This window comes from Xiphophorus maculatus, chromosome 16 (assembly GCF_002775205.1).
Source record: "Xiphophorus maculatus strain JP 163 A chromosome 16, X_maculatus-5.0-male, whole genome shotgun sequence".
Taxonomy (NCBI): Eukaryota; Metazoa; Chordata; class Actinopteri; order Cyprinodontiformes; family Poeciliidae; genus Xiphophorus; species Xiphophorus maculatus.
The window spans coordinates 13,463,514-13,481,296 of record NC_036458.1 but is presented as its reverse complement, the minus strand read 5'-3'; the positions used below and the strand labels follow the sequence as shown (position 1 = coordinate 13,481,296).

Genomic DNA, 17,783 nt, shown 5'->3' with positions numbered 1-17,783 from the left:
ATCTTCTGTTAGGAAGTGCACAGAGGCACGTCACCCTCCCAACCAACCCTCTCTCTCACATACACACACACACACACACACACACACACACACACACACACACACACACACACACACACACACACACACACACACACACACACACACACACACACACACACACACACAGTAGTGTTGACCTCTGTCTGTTGGCAGTGTGTCCCTGTGGCCCCTTGGCAGTGCTCCAGCCTTAACGCCTATGTGTGCCAGAAGGTAGTGATGGTCATGGTGCCCAGAGGGCACCAGTCCCTTTTGATCTCCAACCAACAATCCATCACTTAACAAGAAAGGGGGTGTTGGAGGGGTGAATTAAATGTTGCTGCCAATTAACCACTGAGGAGAAAAAGAAAGGGATGATCGAGAAAAGCTTCAGGACTCAACACAGTGAATTGATGTTAAGCGAGTGCTGATCTTCTGCCAACCATCAAGTTGTTTACAATGATCTAAGAAAAGAAGGTGTATCAATGTAGAATTGAGATTTCCAACTCTTATTTAAAAGGGCAGACTTCATTACTGTTCCATTTCCTTTGCTTGTAGTTCATGTTAAGAGTAGATATTTCAATGTCCAAAATCAAGAAGAAAAAAAAAAACGCATGAAAGAAACAAACAAGGCAGTAGGGAAAGTAGATAAGCTGCAGAAAAGGAATGTTATGCTTGGACCTCTAAATTAAAACATCTAGGTGTAACACAACAGCAAAGCAAGAAGAAACAAGCAATAGGAAAGTCTTCAGTTTGAACTCGAGTTCATAAAGTGCAGAATGTCAGTCACTGAGACAATCCGTGAACAACAGTTTTGTAAAGACAGGACAGTCATAAAAAGTAAAAACCATGACCTTCTTTCTGAAACTTTATGCAAAAAAACCAAACACCTGTGGCCACTTCAGTTTGCCCTAGGTTGGTACATCCCCTAAAGCCACATTTATAATTGTTTCAAAAAGGACTCCAATGTTTTTTACACAATGAGATATTTAAGGTAAGAGTACTCACTTTGTCCATTTTTTATGTTTCTAATCAAGGCCATATACTGATTTGATATATTCATGTTTTGTTAGAGAAACAATCCAATTTTTTTCATTTATAATATGTTATGCCTATAGATGGTGCATCAAAGGCTCTTTTTATACCAGTAAGATGTGTAATAAAACGGCTTATTATCAGCATTGAAAAACAAAGGCAAATACATCTTTTGATTTAGTTGTTAAATTATATAAAAAAGTTAACATTTCTTTAAATCACTAATAATTTATGGCTTTTTTCAATTTTAAGACAAACACTCTTTGTCATATCCTGAGAGTCCCTGACAGACAATTCATGAGCAAACACTGCTCCATTGAACACACCCCTCACAGCCATCAACACCTAAGCTGCGTTCGGCCTCTGCACCCAATCCAAACACTTCCTGACAAACACCGCCGTCCGCTCTGAACGGACACACCTGTCACCACGGATACACAGAGCCGTCACCAAGGACACGGACCTGTCTTCCTGCGCCAGGATTCTTTGAGTGGCGGCCCCGCTTGTCCCCAGAGGCCCTGCTGCACCTGATGAGAGCGGGGAGGACAAAGAAGGGTGTAGAAAAGAGGAGAAAAGGAACTGTGCATGTGGGAAAGAGGAGGTGCAAATGGGGCTCTTATTCCTTACATCTAATGTATTTGTTGTCTTCTTTGACTGTGGCAGCACTACAGCTTTACTGAATAAAATCAGGGTTGTCAGTTTGTAAGACAATTTTGCAGGACAATATTTCTTAACCGTTTCACTCAGACAGTAGCTTTGTTGTCTCGTTTACAGCAAAAAATAAGGCATAATGTGGATGAGGAGTCAAAGTTGTACCTCATCATCACCGCAGTTGGTTGTGAATTAATAAGATGTTTGCTGTACTGTAAATGACTTGGCTTCACATCTAAACACATTCACAGACACACTGCCATACTGACACGCAAACAGTCTCAGATGTTTCATAAAAACATAAAGAGGCAGCTACTAAACTATTCCCTTTACTTACAGACACCCAAGGGAAGGCAGCAGAAAGCACTGTACAACATCAAGCATTATAGAGCCGAGCCTTGAAATACACATTAAGAAATGGCTGAAAGTAGACTGAGATGTAGATGGAACATGTGAGGAAAATAAAAAAGGCCCCGCTGGACTGCGAAAAACAAAGCTAAATTAAAAGTCCAGCCATATGTGTGCGAGTCTGTAAGAATTTTCAAAGAGTCTACCTGTGCCCTGCCAAAGGCATTTTTGTGCTGAAGGCACTTTGAGGCTGTATCAGGCTCTTCAATCGCCTCTTAATCCTAGCGGTGTGGAGTGCAGCTGCTTTGAAGTATGAGTGTGTGTACAGATACCTTGTGGATGTGTGTGCGTGTTAAAGAGAGTGGAAGTAGATCTGAAGGCAAGGCATGCACCGCTTACCAGAACTTAATTAATAATCTGCAGTGGGAGCCAGGCCAAACACACACACACGCACCCCCCGACAAAAGGACACTCAACACAAAGACTGGGACAGGAGTGGCAGAACGCAGAGTGACAACTTTCTCTAACACGCTTAAAGACACACAAGTCACAGTTGCTCAAACACAGATAATGGACAAACAGAAAGCCTGACTTTGATCTATGGCCATTTAGAAATACATGCTTGCTCAAGGTGTGCATTCCAGGAACACTCCATTGAATCGCTGCTAAAAGCAGGGAAGAATTTTTCTGTAGTGTTGACTCTGGTGGTTGACTTCATGAAAAAACACATACACACAAAAAAAAGTATATCTAGAAGAACTTTGCTTATACTTGGCTTTTTTTTTTTTTGCCAAATGTGTCTAATCTTTAATTTCTAATTGATTAGTTTTTACTGTGACTTAAAGATAAACTCTAAAAACATAACAGAAACTCTAAAAACATAAGAGGGTTATTTTCTTTAGTACAGAAAATTGTACTAAAGACCCCACACAGAGAGAATGTACGTGATGCGATCTCATTACAATCGTTATGTGTGCAAGTCACTCCCAGAAAGTCTCCTTCACAATGATTATCTATATTGCGAGTATTAAATCACTAAAAAAAAAGAGCTAAGGGAAACAAAAGTGCTGGCAGAGCAAAAGTTAATTTTTTCACACTTGTTCAAAAATGTAAGAAACTCAACCCTAAACTTAATCAGCATCCAAATTTTTTACATTTATTCATACATCCTTTATTGCTTTTTTACAATATGAAAGTGAGTTACAGATTAAAAAGACTTTTTGTATCAGGTCCAGAGGAAACCTGACATTAGCAGACATCCTGGCATGTAAACTATAAGGATGTCTCAATCCAATCTCAGACACCTACAAACAATCAGAGCTCTAGATCAAACTCAACTAACAATCCGTCTTACTGGTCTACTGTCTGTCATTTTGGTTCCTCTGTACTTACAGCCATTTTTTTTTTAGAAATTAATTGTCTGGAAATTTTTATGTGTGCCACTTGCAAAATGGTATTCCAGGCAAGACATGGAATACAATACATCAAAATAAACTAAAAATAATTAAGCTGGCAGTTCAACAAACTGAACAAAAGTCAACAGGGGCAAAACATGACCCATATGTCAAGTAGGAGACACTGAAAACAAAGATAAAGTTATACTTGCTCTAGGTGACAAAAGCAGCTTTTTAATTGAGCTTATCTTGTGCTGGAACTGCAGAACCTATAAAGACTGGTTTTAAAGATTAATTCCATAATTACAACATTTTTATTGAACTGTGTGACCAGGAATTTGTACCACTTTTCTGATCCTGTAAAGGTATTGAAATTTGATTTTTTTTAAAAGTTTGACAGATACATTATGCTTACTTATTATTGTTTATGTATTTCAGAAGGGACATTGCACATTAAAAATGTGTCACTGTTAATTATAAAGGCTATTTTTCATCTGTAGCCTCTCAAGGAACCATCAATATTAATACAATATTTTGAGTACGTCTTCATTTTTGCAATCTTTGTGACATATACAGAACAATTAACATTAACCATGTACAACATGGCATATTGAAGAATCACATGTGACTCAGTCACATGTGACTCAAACAGTCACTGTTGCACTCTTCAACATGGCATATTGAAGAACGCAACAGTATGAGGATGGAAAAAAATATCTTGCTAACTCAAACTAGCTTCCACCTCCTTTCCAAAGGAGGTGGAAAGGATCTAAACTTCTAAGCAATCAACTCAAACAGTCACATATGTTAAATCCCTGTTGAGAACTAAAAGAGAGAGACTTTTTCTGCAAAGATTTTGCTCTGCAGGTTTACAATCATGTAGCTACGCAGCATTCTGGAGCAGAGAACAGACAAAACTGGTTCAATATTGTTCCCTGACATGTTATTATCAAGTGTGCCAATACCTGGGGCATTGTCTTAAGATAACAATAATACTAATTACTACAAGTTCAGATTGCTGATTAATAGGTTTCACTCTGTCAGTAATAAAACTATAGCTCAGGATCAATGCAATTTACTCTCCAGGAAACATGTTACCTTTTAACATGATCAAATTCAAAAAAGGGTGACGACTTTTTTGTGATATTAATAGTGTGAATCCATCAAATACATCTGTGCTTTTGTTACTGCATAAAGATCTAAAGCCAGCTAAATCCCGTTTCTCCAGGAAACGTTTAGTGGATTCCAGTATGTGAACATATTCGGCTGGGATTGTAAAAGGCTGACCCCTGTCACGAAACACTGATGGGTTATATGTATACACACCTGCATAATATACAAAGCTGATCACCAAGGTTAAAGGTCATTTTCACACCTGGAAACTCATGCTTCAATGCTGAATTTCTGCCAAACTATAAAATGTCTGCATATTCGTACATAATCCTTCCAATAACTCATAGAAATGTACCTTAAAAGTTCTTGATCGTTGCAGCTTTGCTGCCAAAGGTTCCGTAATTTCATTCGGTTTTATTTACAACTCAGTTTTATTCACAAAGTCAAAAAGGCCACAATGTGTCATAAAACGCACTCTTAATTGGTGTTGTTTCACCCTGGTTACAACAAGCTGCATGTTGTATACTAGAGATTTGATTTATGTTGTTAGTCTTTGTAAAACCATAAAAAAGTCAGGCTAAAAAAGGTAATTTTCTGTGCTCCACCAAACGTTTCCAGTGGCAGCTGTGTTTGTAAGCGCTGAAAATGGCTCTCTGTTCACCGCACACGTCTCTCATAACGATTTGAGTTCAATCTGCTTGCGAGGAAGAGCTGGGGAGATGTTATTTACTCGTTTGTCTGTAATCATCTCCGTCTTTGCCCGTGCATCTTTCAGACTCTGTGCAAGTGAGGGGAGTTGGTGCTGTAATGACAAGAGGCTTTATTTTGCATTTCACAGTTTGCCATCAATGCCTGTCAGTAGTGATTTGCTTCATGCATGCTGCTCAGTGTCAGTGCTTCATCGTGAGTACAGAAATAATGCATCACGAACACAAGCAGGAGTACACGGATAAACATACATCAAAATGCTCCAACACATAGCAAATGTTCAGTGATTATACAGCGCTACTTCTTGTTGTCAGAAAACCAATTAAACCCATTTCCATCAGAGTGAAAGGACGTGAAATCTAACCTGCACTACAAGGTCAAGGGAGAAAGTATGATAGATGCATTAAACGCTGCTGAATCAGATGTTTAAACACAAGCAGGTGGTCAGACATTTAAAAATATGTCACAGTCAGGCTTTCTGGTAAACCATATGCAGTATTTTTATTCAAACAGCCAATGAATGATGACTTGAGCCTGATGATATTCAGGGTATCTGGTTTTCAGAGCAGGTCGACCTCACTTTCTATCCATTTATATCCCCATCCAGGCTTTGATCAGTAACAGTCCTGATGTTCAGATGCAGGCTGCATTTGAGAGGAATTTGGAAGTCAACGCAAAAAAAAAAAAAAAGCATCATGTCCCAGTTAAAACTCCACTTCAAACCAAAGTGTAATCTGTAGCGTGCAACATGATGGGAGCTGCCTGACGCCATGTCTTAATGCGATTGAGAAAGTGTGTCGCTTCCCTCCCTCCTCTTGGATGACTTCAAAAAGTGAGCAAGGGAGCTGTAATGTTTTTTTTTTTTGGGACAGCAGAGCTTTTACTCTGACTCTTTCATCTGCTGGCTGACTCACTCTCTACTTCTCCCTTTCTTTTTCTCTGCCGTTGGGCTGTATTGGCGTGCCGAACAGACAAATAGGCTGACGTAGGTCTGAGCATGCGTACATGTACAAAAATGCACAACACAACATACATTTAGACATAAAGACCTAATAATATACATTTACGCCCCAAAATCAGATTCTGCGCTTTGCCTCCTCTGTTTTATTGTCTCACAGTAAGTCTGTCAGGGTAAGCTGAATGTGGGCCCTCTTTGATCATCCCCCAGCCAATGTTTTTCTCCTCTTCGTCTAATCCATGACCGACTGAATAATATGATTTGGTGTATCTCCAAATGGCAGGGGACCAAACTATTAAGTCAGCTGTGGCAAAGACATACCTATGACGACAATGACAACAACCTCGTACCACCACCTCCTGGCTGAAGGAGTGAATGTCTCAGGGGGGTCAGGATCAAAGCTGAATGGATTAATTTCAATGTTAATGACATAAACATCACTTTAGTTTAAGATTCTGGATCCTGACTTGTCACTACAAAGACATGTTAGCATTTAAGACAATAAACTGTGTGACACAGATATATGTAAATGGGGTAGGCACAGTTTTAGAGACTTTGTGAGAAAGTCCATAGAAAGAGCTCTAGGAAACTTTTAGGTTTCTACATCACAAACCCTTTTTCAGTAAGTATGAGTTTTCTGGGGCCATAATGAAAATATTGTCAACACTTGTCAGTTTACACTTTTATAGGGAGTTTGGAGTAATTTTACAAATGTGTAAGAGTACCCACTGTAAACAATTATTGGTTATATTTTAATTCACTCAAGAGAAGCCAGTTTCTCACAATTCTGTATGGCAGTAAAACACAAGATCAAGAGTTCAGGCTAATTGTGTTCTGCAGGGATAAAGGTTCAGTGTAACATAATGGAATCAACTCTTAACGGTCCCGACCTTTATGTTTGATCCAGACCAAGTTACAGAGTATAAAACCAAAAGAAGCAAACAAAGGGAGGCTCTACTTCACAATAATGCCCAAATTTGTGTTGTGTTTGTCAGATCAAAGTGAAATGAGCTGCTGGAGGCTCATAATGAGCAGGATTTACTTATAAAAATGCAAACACTTCTTTTGAGTGATGGCATAAAAATATGGGTGTATCATCTTTCAAGACTTTGTTGTGCCAAGTCGTATTTATTATTACAGTAATATCTTTGAGAATGAAATTTTATTTTTTAATTTATTCAGCACTGAATGAAGTGTGGTGAACATCATGTCCATGTTGGTCTTAAGATAAAGCTGGCATAAGGACACAAAGCCTTAAGATGTTGATGGCAATATAAAAATCCATTGAATTTTTTTTTAAGTGGAAGAATTTGGTTCGAATTCAGGATTTGGTGATACATTAGGTGTTCTACAACATTATCATAAGGCAAAGTGATATCAATCATCACATTACTGTGAAAGACAACAAACAAAAGAGGCAGTGATGAGCAAAGTTGTACCAAATATTTATTAAATTCGGAGGAGAAAGTCACAGATTCCAACATCTTAATAGAACCGTTTGTTCTCATCTGAAAATCAGTACTCAAACTGTCTTGGGTGGTCTGATCAAACGTGTGCCGGTTTAAATATGCACAAAAACCCAAAATGGTCAAAGCACATTAAAATCCAATCTGTCAAACCGCATTAAAAGAAAGTGTCAGTGAGCTGTGGATGCACTCATGGAAAACTGTGTGAAAGCTGAGGCATCTCAGGTCACTTAGAACAAAAGTCATAAACAAACGGTTTCCCTGAAGCAAACAGCCAACAGGATGTTTTAAAATCTCTGTCCAAGTCGATAAACCAAGAGCTTGCTGCAATCCGCTCATCCAGCTTTTTATGGTTAAAAACTTTGTTCTTAGAAGTCAAATTCTAAAACAAATTTTTAGATATACGTCTTCCATACATATAATCTAAAAACAACTAGGTATTATGAACAGAAGACGCACATGATTTAATCTAATGTTGAAACACACATTTAATCTGAAATAGATGTAAAAGTTTCATGTCTGCAGGAAGTTAACGGTAGAACAAAACCAAAATCACAAGCGGTGGTGAAAGTTTGTCAAATTTCTTAAAAAGCCCTCCCTGCCTGAAACTCAAAGCTCTTGTTCCACATATAGGATATGGTAACATGTGGAAGAAAACAAATCAGCTTCAAGGATGAAGCTTTTAAACGTTTCCTATTTAGAGTAAAAATGGTATGGGCCATGTCACAATGAGACTAAATTCTCCTTTCACATGAAAATGTTCCGATGGGATACATCACAAAGGACACTAGTAAGCATTAAATAGTTAAGGTCAAACTATACCACAGTTTTAAAAAAAAAAATGATGGCAACAGAACTGCTGTAATTCTGAGATGGCATCTCATTAGTGAGATTTAGCAACAGTAAGAACGGCTGGTTCTTCTCTGTTTTACATCAATTAGATCCAGTGTGAAACCAGAGTGTTATTATTCAAGGTTTTCATACCATTAAAGTTTCATACCTGCCACAAGCCAACACATGTGAGACTGAGAAAGGAAGATTTGGTTACTCAAAGCCAAAAAAACAGCTTTGTCACTTGCTGACGTTTTGCCACCAGGTTTTTTTTTTGTGAAATTCCCACAACGCCCTTGATCTCAAGTAAAATTAGGCACAGGCACATTTTCTCACATTTCAGGATAAATCAGAAACTGCTCTCGTGATTATTTCTGTCATCTGTCACTGAGCGCAATACTTACAAATATACAAGGCGACGTATAAGCAATTAAATTCCATGAAAATTGGGGGTCTTTTTAGGTAACTATTAGTGCGACACATGCACTCGATGAATACTCACAAGCACGCAGGCTTGCATTGACACGAACACACACAAAGTCATACGCAAACATCTCAGATTTTTTTTTCTTCCATATAATCTCCTCTGGCAGTTCAAAGAGCCATCCTCTCCAGACTAAAAGTAAATATGAACTCACGGTTCCAGACGTTATTCATTTCCTCAAACCTGAAGCCTCTTGATCTTTTGTCTCACATTATCTCACCTCTCCAGCGTGAACACAAATTGTACTGCTGTGTTGCACAAGGAAGTTTTAGGCTACCAGCAAAACTCTGAGACACTTACTGCAAACATCTACTCTCCTTAATATGCCACGGAAAGTATGCAAAGTGTGAATTTATACATTTATACAAGATGAGAATTGCTTCCAAACTGCCTAGCTCAGATTTGTGGTGAAGACCAACTTCTGACAACCACCTGATGTTCTGAGCTTTGCCACAACTTAAAGAAGGTGGTGAGGATATAGGGGAAGACATAAAGATGAAGGGTGGAGGTGTGGAGCAGAGAAAGAAAGTTAGATAAGGAGGTGGTGTGGGTGAAAGGCAAGATTCTTGCTCACTGTAGCCTAGAGATGAGGCGTTTTTATCAGGCACAGAGGCAGTCTCACAGTCCCCTCATTGCAGTACGGGTGATTGAGAGGTCTGAGGTTGTGTGTACTCATTCTCACCCCAGAACATATGCGCACACACACTCGGATACACACCAACAAAGATAAACTTCAATAGTGTCGCAACTTTCCCTCAGCCTGCCTCCATCAGTTTTCCCTCTCTGCTTTCTTTCCGGCGCAGATCAAATGTGCAGGACTATCTCTCAGTCTGGTCTTATTTCCTCTGATTCTTCTGGTTCTCATTATTTCATTCCAGCAGCTTTGACAGTATACTCCCAATACGATCCACCACAACATCCAGCCCTTTTCTCTCCACTGCCTATCCCTTAAACTTGCACGTCTTTGATGAGAATCCATTCATGGATTTAATGGATTTCTCCTGCTTTTTTTCCATCAAAATTTTGAAGATGTGTTTAGGAAAAAAGGAGGTGGGGGAAAGCTGCCCTGCTTCTACTTCTAAGAGGAAAGTGGACTGCATAGGACAGCATTTCTGTTGGCATCAAAAGACTGAGAAATTTTTAGCTTACAAAACAGGGCGTTCGAGTCAATATGGATCTGAGGCCCGACTGACTTCAGTCCTATGGGTGCAACGACAAAGTGAAATTTTTTCTTCGTTCATCTGAAGTCAAACTTGGAGAAAGATTAGAAAGTACAAAAGGCGGGGGGAATAAGATGGTCAAACCTTTGCAGAGGATTTTTTTTTAGAAGCATCCTCTTTTAGTTGCCAAAAAAGGAGGGAGAACTCATTAATCTCGCTTATAAAAAGTGAAACTAGCACACAGTTGGTAGCGGTATCAGTCAGAGTTCAACACACGCCTGCACTGCTTTGAATCCTCTCCAGATTGCTCGACAACTGTGGCTTGTTTTTCCTTACGCACACAAAAAGATGTAAGAGAAGGAGATAAACTGAGTGTTTGCAACAAAACAGCTTTCAAGCACCTAAAGAAGAAAAGCTGGAGGCACTGTTTTTAGGATTTCTACCACATCAGTACTCTCGGTTCTGTGTGCCACATGGAGCCAAAATGGCGCCTCAGTGTTTTGGAGGTGCATGCATTCCGGAGCTAATGCTGTGCAGCTGATGTGGGATGGTGTCTAATGAAAAACGCTCTCTTTGAGGGGCCCTGTGGAAGGATTAGGTTCTGATCAGCATTACCTTAGGTCAGTTCCTGCTGGACTAGCAAAAGATTACGAGTGATTTTGCAATGTGGGTTGAGTTACGAAGGTGGAAAGAGGAATAATAAAAAACAAAAAGAAAGAAAGAAAGATCTGAAGATATAGAATGGCTGGTTTAAGTGTCCACACCCTTTGTATTATTTCACATTTTATCTGGTAGCAACCATAAAGTTCAATGTTTTTATGAGTGAAACAAAAGAAAAACGATTCATGCTTTTCAATACTTTTAAATAATAAAAAAATCTATCTTCATATATCTTCATCTATCTTATAATGGTCCAAAATGAAATCCACTGCAACCAAGTCTCAACTCCTGCATTTAATTTATTCTCAGGATGAATAAAGCTGTTCTTTCAAGACCCAGCTGAAAAGCAAAGAGCATCAGGGAGAGCAAAGATGCCCACCAGGCAGGTCAGGGATAAAGATAAGACGTTTAAAGCAGGATGGGTTTACACCAATAACCCCAGTTTTGGGAATCCCAAAGAGAACTGATCAATCCAAAAATAAATAGAAATGGACACAGGCAGCCACCTGAACTGACTGGCCAGGTAGAAAGAGCATTACAAAAACAAAGGTCACAGTTTGGACAAGTACGTGTGCAAGCCAATGTAATAAAAGTACTTACAAGATTTCCAAAATTCTATAAAGCTAGTGTTCAGCTTGTGCAAATGTAAATGCAAACTGAAGAAGCATCAATAACAAATACAACAGTTGCAAAAAAAAGTCTATTAGTAATTAAGAATTTTTTTTTCTTTTCATTTGATTTAAACATCTAAATAAGGTATATCATCGACACATTTTTTTCCTGAAAGCCTGTTGGAGGCACATCTTTCAGGAGAAGGTTGCATTCTGTCAACTCACCAGAAGGGGGGGACTAGTCTGGTTGCATAAAATATCATGTGGTGTTGCAGAAAATTAACTCGACAACTTTAATCTGTAGTTTTGAAGTAGAATGATTTACGATCATTTTACTTTTTTGGATCGACTAAATCGATCGAAAAATAAAAATAAAAAATCAACTTTAGCAGTGTGCCGTAATTGTTACCTCAATTGTTCATATGCACACAACAGACAAAGATTGGGAATTGTTGCATTGAGATTACTTGAAATGTACAGATTGGCCTTGTACACAGCTATAGAAGAAGTCTTGTGAAATGTCTGGTGCACATGCAGCATAATTTTGCAGATGAGTATGAATGGATGAACTTGCAAAACAGAATGTAAAATTACACACTTAGAGCATGTAGATAAAAATACTGTTAGCTACAGCTCAAAACAAACACACACACACACACATTTAAAAAAACAGCATTTGCAATCACAAAGATCCACACTGTGTTGCTAGCTGTGTTGTAAATATTACATTTAAAACCTTTGATTTCTGAAACTTTGACTGAGAACAAACTTAAAGTTGGGGAAATAGACTGAAAGAAGGACAAACATTTGCATAATGCACAGACATTAACACATGTAAACAATAATGTATAGAATCAAGGAGTAAGGTTTAGCACTTTAAGTGCAACATAGACATGGGATATTTCTACATGCTATGTCGTAGTGAAGGCAACCATTTTGGGTTAAAGCTGTTGATCTCCCAGGTTCCTGCTGCAGTAGCAGATTGATGTTAGAGGAAAATCTTAGTAGAATTTATCATATCTCCAGAATAGGACGTCTTAATTTAGTCACATTCAATTGTTTTTTTCTGCTTAGTTGCCGTCTCTAGCTCCTTCAGATTCACATCAACCCTGACCAGTTTCTGTCTCTGCTGAAGAATCAAAACCCACAGCATGATGATACCAACATCATGCCTCTTCACCAAAGGATGGTGGGTTCAGAATTTTATAGGTTAGCCAAAACCTTTTATTTTTGACCTCATTTCAATAGAGTAACTTTCTCCACAATTTTGCCGTGTCCCTTGCTTGGCTGTTGATAAACATCAAACAATATTTATTATGTTTTTCTTTTTCTCCCCAAACTTTCATAGCGGCAACAAATGACTAATAGGTAACCCTGTTGACAGGATTTTCAAACTGAGCTATGAATCCCTGCAGCTCCTCCAAACTTACAATGGGCCACCTGTCTTCTTCTCTATTGGATGTTCCTCTTGACAAGTCTGTCACTTTAGCTGTAAAGACATTCTGTGGTAGGTTTGAATTTGTCCCACAGTCCTCTCATTTTCAGGTGCTGGATTGAACATGAGATCTTCAAAACTTGGGATATAGTTTTATAACCTAAATCTGCCTAACCTAAAGTGTTTCTGCAACTAACTCCCTGATCTGTCTACTGTGTTTCTATGTCTTCATGACCCAATTTGTTGTTCTTCAACAAACCTCTAAAGCAAAGGTGGGTAACTCCAGTTTTCAAGGGCCAGTATCATTGAACTCCTCAATGTGTACTTGGTCAAACACACCTAATAAAAGTCGCAGAATAATCTGAGAATATAATCCTGTTATTATTTGATTCTGGTGTGTTGGAGCATGACCATATCTAAAAGTTGCAGGACAGCGCCAAGTTGCCATCCCATTTTCTAAAGCCTTTATTGAACAGCTGGATCTACACTGAGATTAAATCACACACAGGTGAACTCTATTGACCAATCAGACGTCTTGATAAGGAAACTGACTTCAATGAATTTTATTTGAGGACATGACCCCCAAAGCGGTTGAGCACAAATGAGTGACACCTCATTTTGTAAAAAAAAAAAAAAAAATCGACAATTTCCCTTACACTCCACGAACTACTTCCAATAAAACATACTGAGAACTTACAACAGAATTCACCCATATCTCATCCCCTATTTACCTTCTCCAGATTGGCGTCCATCTCCTGTTGGTGGCTCTTCTTCAGATCGTTGGCCATCCGTTCCATGTCGGAGCGCAGCTGCTGCATCGCCGCCTCCTTAGCGTGGGTCTCTTTTTGCCTCTCCTCCTCCTGAAGCAGCACCATCTCGGCCAGCTTTTGCTTGTGCTGCTCATGGGCCTGCTGGAGCTCATCATGTAGAGTTGACACTTGGGCCTCCAAATCAGAAACTGTCTGTAGATTGACATAAAAATGCATTGGGAGGAGGAAAAGTTATTAGACTTTGTATATTTTTTTCTACTCAGTAGGTTAGGAATGAAAATGCATAAAAGTTCTTAAATTTTTATGCATTTTGCAAGGTAGAAAGTCTTTCTGAACATTTAGTTGGTTTATTGATTTAAATGAAAGGGTAATGTCTAAGAATAGAGGTGGGCTGATGGAAAGAGATAATTGGATACAGTATCAGAGAGAAGGAGTCTCTGTGGAAATTCAAGCTTTTGTATTGTACTATGCATGGATGTGGGTGGTGGCCTCTGCAATAAACTCCTCACTTTAACTCCCCCCTTTCAAACCTCTCAGCTTTGACTTTTCTCAGTAGAGCACGTTTAATAGTGTTGCCAGTGAGAGTTAACATAACATAGCGGAAATGCTAATAAGCACAAGTGAGTGCAAAGACTGCAAAAATAAACTGCTCAAACGTGTGCAGTGGGAGCCAGATCTTTGCAGTTTGGAAAATGTCAAAAATAAAGATAAAAAAACCCCAAAAACATCATATGATTAGAAGGATGGAGACTGTTTTGAAGGTGATGTGGCAGAGAAAACATTTGCAATGACAATATTTGTTCTTATAAGGAACATGGACCCTTAATATTTAGCTAGAGTATGTACTCAAAGTAATTGTACTACATCAGGGTAAATGTAGGATTCAGCAAGTCAAATTTAATACTTTTAAAGGACTTTTAATGTCACCTTGAATGAAATTTAAGACAGAAAAATCTAAAAATAAATGTACAGGAAGGTTGGGTGATCCTGCTGTATTACAATCAGATATTTTTGCACAGAATGCACCTAGCCTCGTATGGGTTGACAATAGAAATGAGTCATTGGTGAAAACAAACGTACAGCGAACTTGCACTCAGTTATGATAGATATAGAAAAGCTAGCTAGCTAACAAGCAAGGGTTTACTAGCAGCTGGTTACTGGTAGTTGCAACCGCCTCGAGTCACAGAAAGCCATGAAGATGTCTGCGGATGACTCAAACTTTGGCCTGACAGTCCCGGGAACCCCCCCAAAAAACAACACATACAAGATTAAATAGTTCTGCCATGACCAAATCTAAGACTTCCGAGCAACATATTTAGGGCAAACTTATATATTTCTAACAGATTTAAGACATTTCAAGGCCTTAATTTTAGATGCATAAATTTAAGGATGCACAGACAATCTATGAAAATAGGCGCCTGGTCCTTAAAGGCATTCTAGGATGACTCCACCAATTAGAAGCAATAAGCAATAAATATTACAGTGACGTTTTGAGAGGTCTAAGATGAAGGACACTGTTTCACTCCAACATACCTGTATTGCACCTATTCCCCAGTTATTGCACATCCTCATTACTTTCCTTTGTTTCAGCATGTGCTCTTGCCTGCTGCCCGGTCCCCAGCCGCCAGAAAGGCCCGAGCATCCCAGGACAACACCGCGTTAAGGCTATCAGACAGCGAGTGTCTGAAGTGCTTTTTATTTAGGGGGCACTGAGGAGAAGCAAAAGGGACTTAAAAGGAGCGCCACATAAACAAGCAGAAGCTGTGGCTACCAGCTACACTCTTGTCTACACTGGTTCATGCACACAGATCTCCCCGCGTGTTCGTGGGCGTGCACATAAAGACGAATAGTCTCGAGCTGTCACACACATTCAGAATAACAAGCAGCAAATTCAAAGAAAACAAACATGAAATCGTGTCCCCTAAATTCTGTCTGATCGTTCGCAATTTTCTCTGCTCCGCTTTTGCAATCAAGGGCAAGAAGCAATACCATGTGAGCCCTGGGGTGTTTTTAATGCATAATTCTCTGTTTGACTAAAGTTGATACTATTTTTTTTTAAGTCTCTTAATAACTAAGTATATAATCATCCAGAGCAGTAATCTCAGCATTGACATATAGCAAACACATGAAAGACTTTGCTCTGGGTACAACAGCAATTTATAATAAATGCATTTATTTAGATTAAAAATATCACATGTCATTGTCCAACCATGGACTTTAAAATGTTTTATTTAGATTCTATGCTCCAGACCAGCACGAAGTACTGTAATTATGATGGCTATACTAATAAAAATCTGAAAATGGTGGTGAGCATTTGTCTTCAGGAGGCCCTGAGTGAGTAGCCCCTAACAGATCAATCTTTTGTTCCATGGTCTACACGAGGTTAAAACTCTTCTCCATACCCCAAAGGAACAGGAAAGTCAACCGATTTGTAAAAACAACTCTTGCTGTAATTAAAGTTTGCATCAACCTGTTTTGGACATCAACAAACTGAACGTTTTGATAATTCGTCTTTGCAAAATAGCTTAGGCTCGGGCAGATTGGATGAAAAATGTTTTCAAATGTACATTTTCTAATCTTGGTGCAGATCTGAACTTTTAATTTAGGTCTGGACTTTGACTGGGCCATTCTAACGCATGGAAATGCTTTGATCTAAACCATTCCTTATGTTTAGGTCATCCTAAGCAGCCTCAACTCTTTGGCAGTCTCTAGCAGGATTGTCCTGTATTTACTTAGCTTTTAACCCTGAATTGAGGAGAGCTCTGTGAGATGTTCAGGGTTCAAGACGTTTTCTAACCTAACAGTTGTTTTAAACTTCTTCACAACATTATCACAGACCTGTTTGGTGTGTTCTTCATATTCATGATGACTTTTGTTCACTAATGTTCTCTGTGAAACGTCTGTACCCTTCAACCCTTTTTATTTGTTATATGAAAGCAAGTTGAAACACATCAGAGCACCAGCATTCACTGAAGACTTCAGCTGTGATCAGAACTGGGACGATGGGGGAGAAACTGAAACAGAAGTCATCTGAACTCAAATATGAATTAACTTTTCTAAAGAAAGACATTGATAAACACCACAGACAAGTAGACTGAAAGAGCCTAACACAGGAAGCTTAATATTTATAAGACATTGCAGAGCGAGACCCAGCAACTTTAAATATGCCGTGTAGTCAGAACACATGACCTTCTGCATATGTGAAATAGTAAATTGTTACCAAGTAACAAAACAATTTCTATGCAAGAATGACAACACATCAGAGACCATTCCAGCCTAGGCTATCCTTTTTATCTCAGCTTTGACACAGTCTGTCATCATCCTTTTCATTCGATGCGGTTTAATCGCGTCTCGGGATTGTAAACCTTGGGAAAAAAAAAAAAAGAAAAGAAAGCAACAACAAGGAAAAAAAAACTTCATAATTTAGTTCAACACGACTGAGGCAAAAGAACTCAAATAAGTTCCTACTTTCTCCTCTGCTATTGAAGTCCAGATGGTGTGTATGATCCTTCAGAAGAGAAATAATTACTGGAGAAAATAACAGCCACCCAAGAGATTGAGGGGAAACGGGTGGGAAATAATATTAATGACAAGCTATAAATTCGAAAGAAAGAAGTTTCTGCAAATTTCGATGAGTTTTACTTAAAAACTTATTGTGACCTTCATGATCCTTAGGATTTGAATGCGACATATACATAAATTAATTTAAAATGCATTACATGTAAAGTAATAAGTTAAGTCTGTGCTCATCAGATCCAGCAGATGCATTCATTGATTTTTCATCAATGTTACCTACTGTAGCTGCAGTACCGTTGCAGGGCGAACACACCTTCTGCTTGGCACAGTGCTTTTTTTTTTTTTAGAAGATATAATTCTTTTAATAGGAGCTGGGGGGAGGAAAAGAAGGCTGATTGGCACATTGTGGACTGCTGGATGGTGGCCAGACGGTACTGGTTTGGGTGGTAATAATTTAAATGAATTATTATGCATGTGTTTTTGACTACTTCACATGCCACCGAAGTGTTACAGTTACTGACAACAAGTTTAATACTTTATTTTCTGAATTAAATCCTTTTTGAAAACCAATTATATTGTAAATATAACCAGGATTTCAGTAATAATCATTGCTACCTTTTTGGCT

At 38.7% G+C, this 17,783-nt stretch overlaps 1 protein-coding gene across 5 annotated transcripts in view; it reads right to left on the bottom strand.

Annotated features, from left to right (window-relative positions):
- cep112 (centrosomal protein 112) overlaps positions 1-17,783 on the bottom strand; it is a 133,248-nt gene that overhangs the window by 44,270 nt on the left and 71,195 nt on the right. For all 5 annotated transcript variants that reach the window (XM_023348408.1, XM_023348411.1, XM_023348410.1 and 2 more), the window contains one exon: positions 13,604-13,834. In XM_023348408.1, coding sequence (XP_023204176.1) covers positions 13,604-13,834 — 231 coding nt within the window. The remainder of the gene's footprint in view (positions 1-13,603; positions 13,835-17,783) is intronic.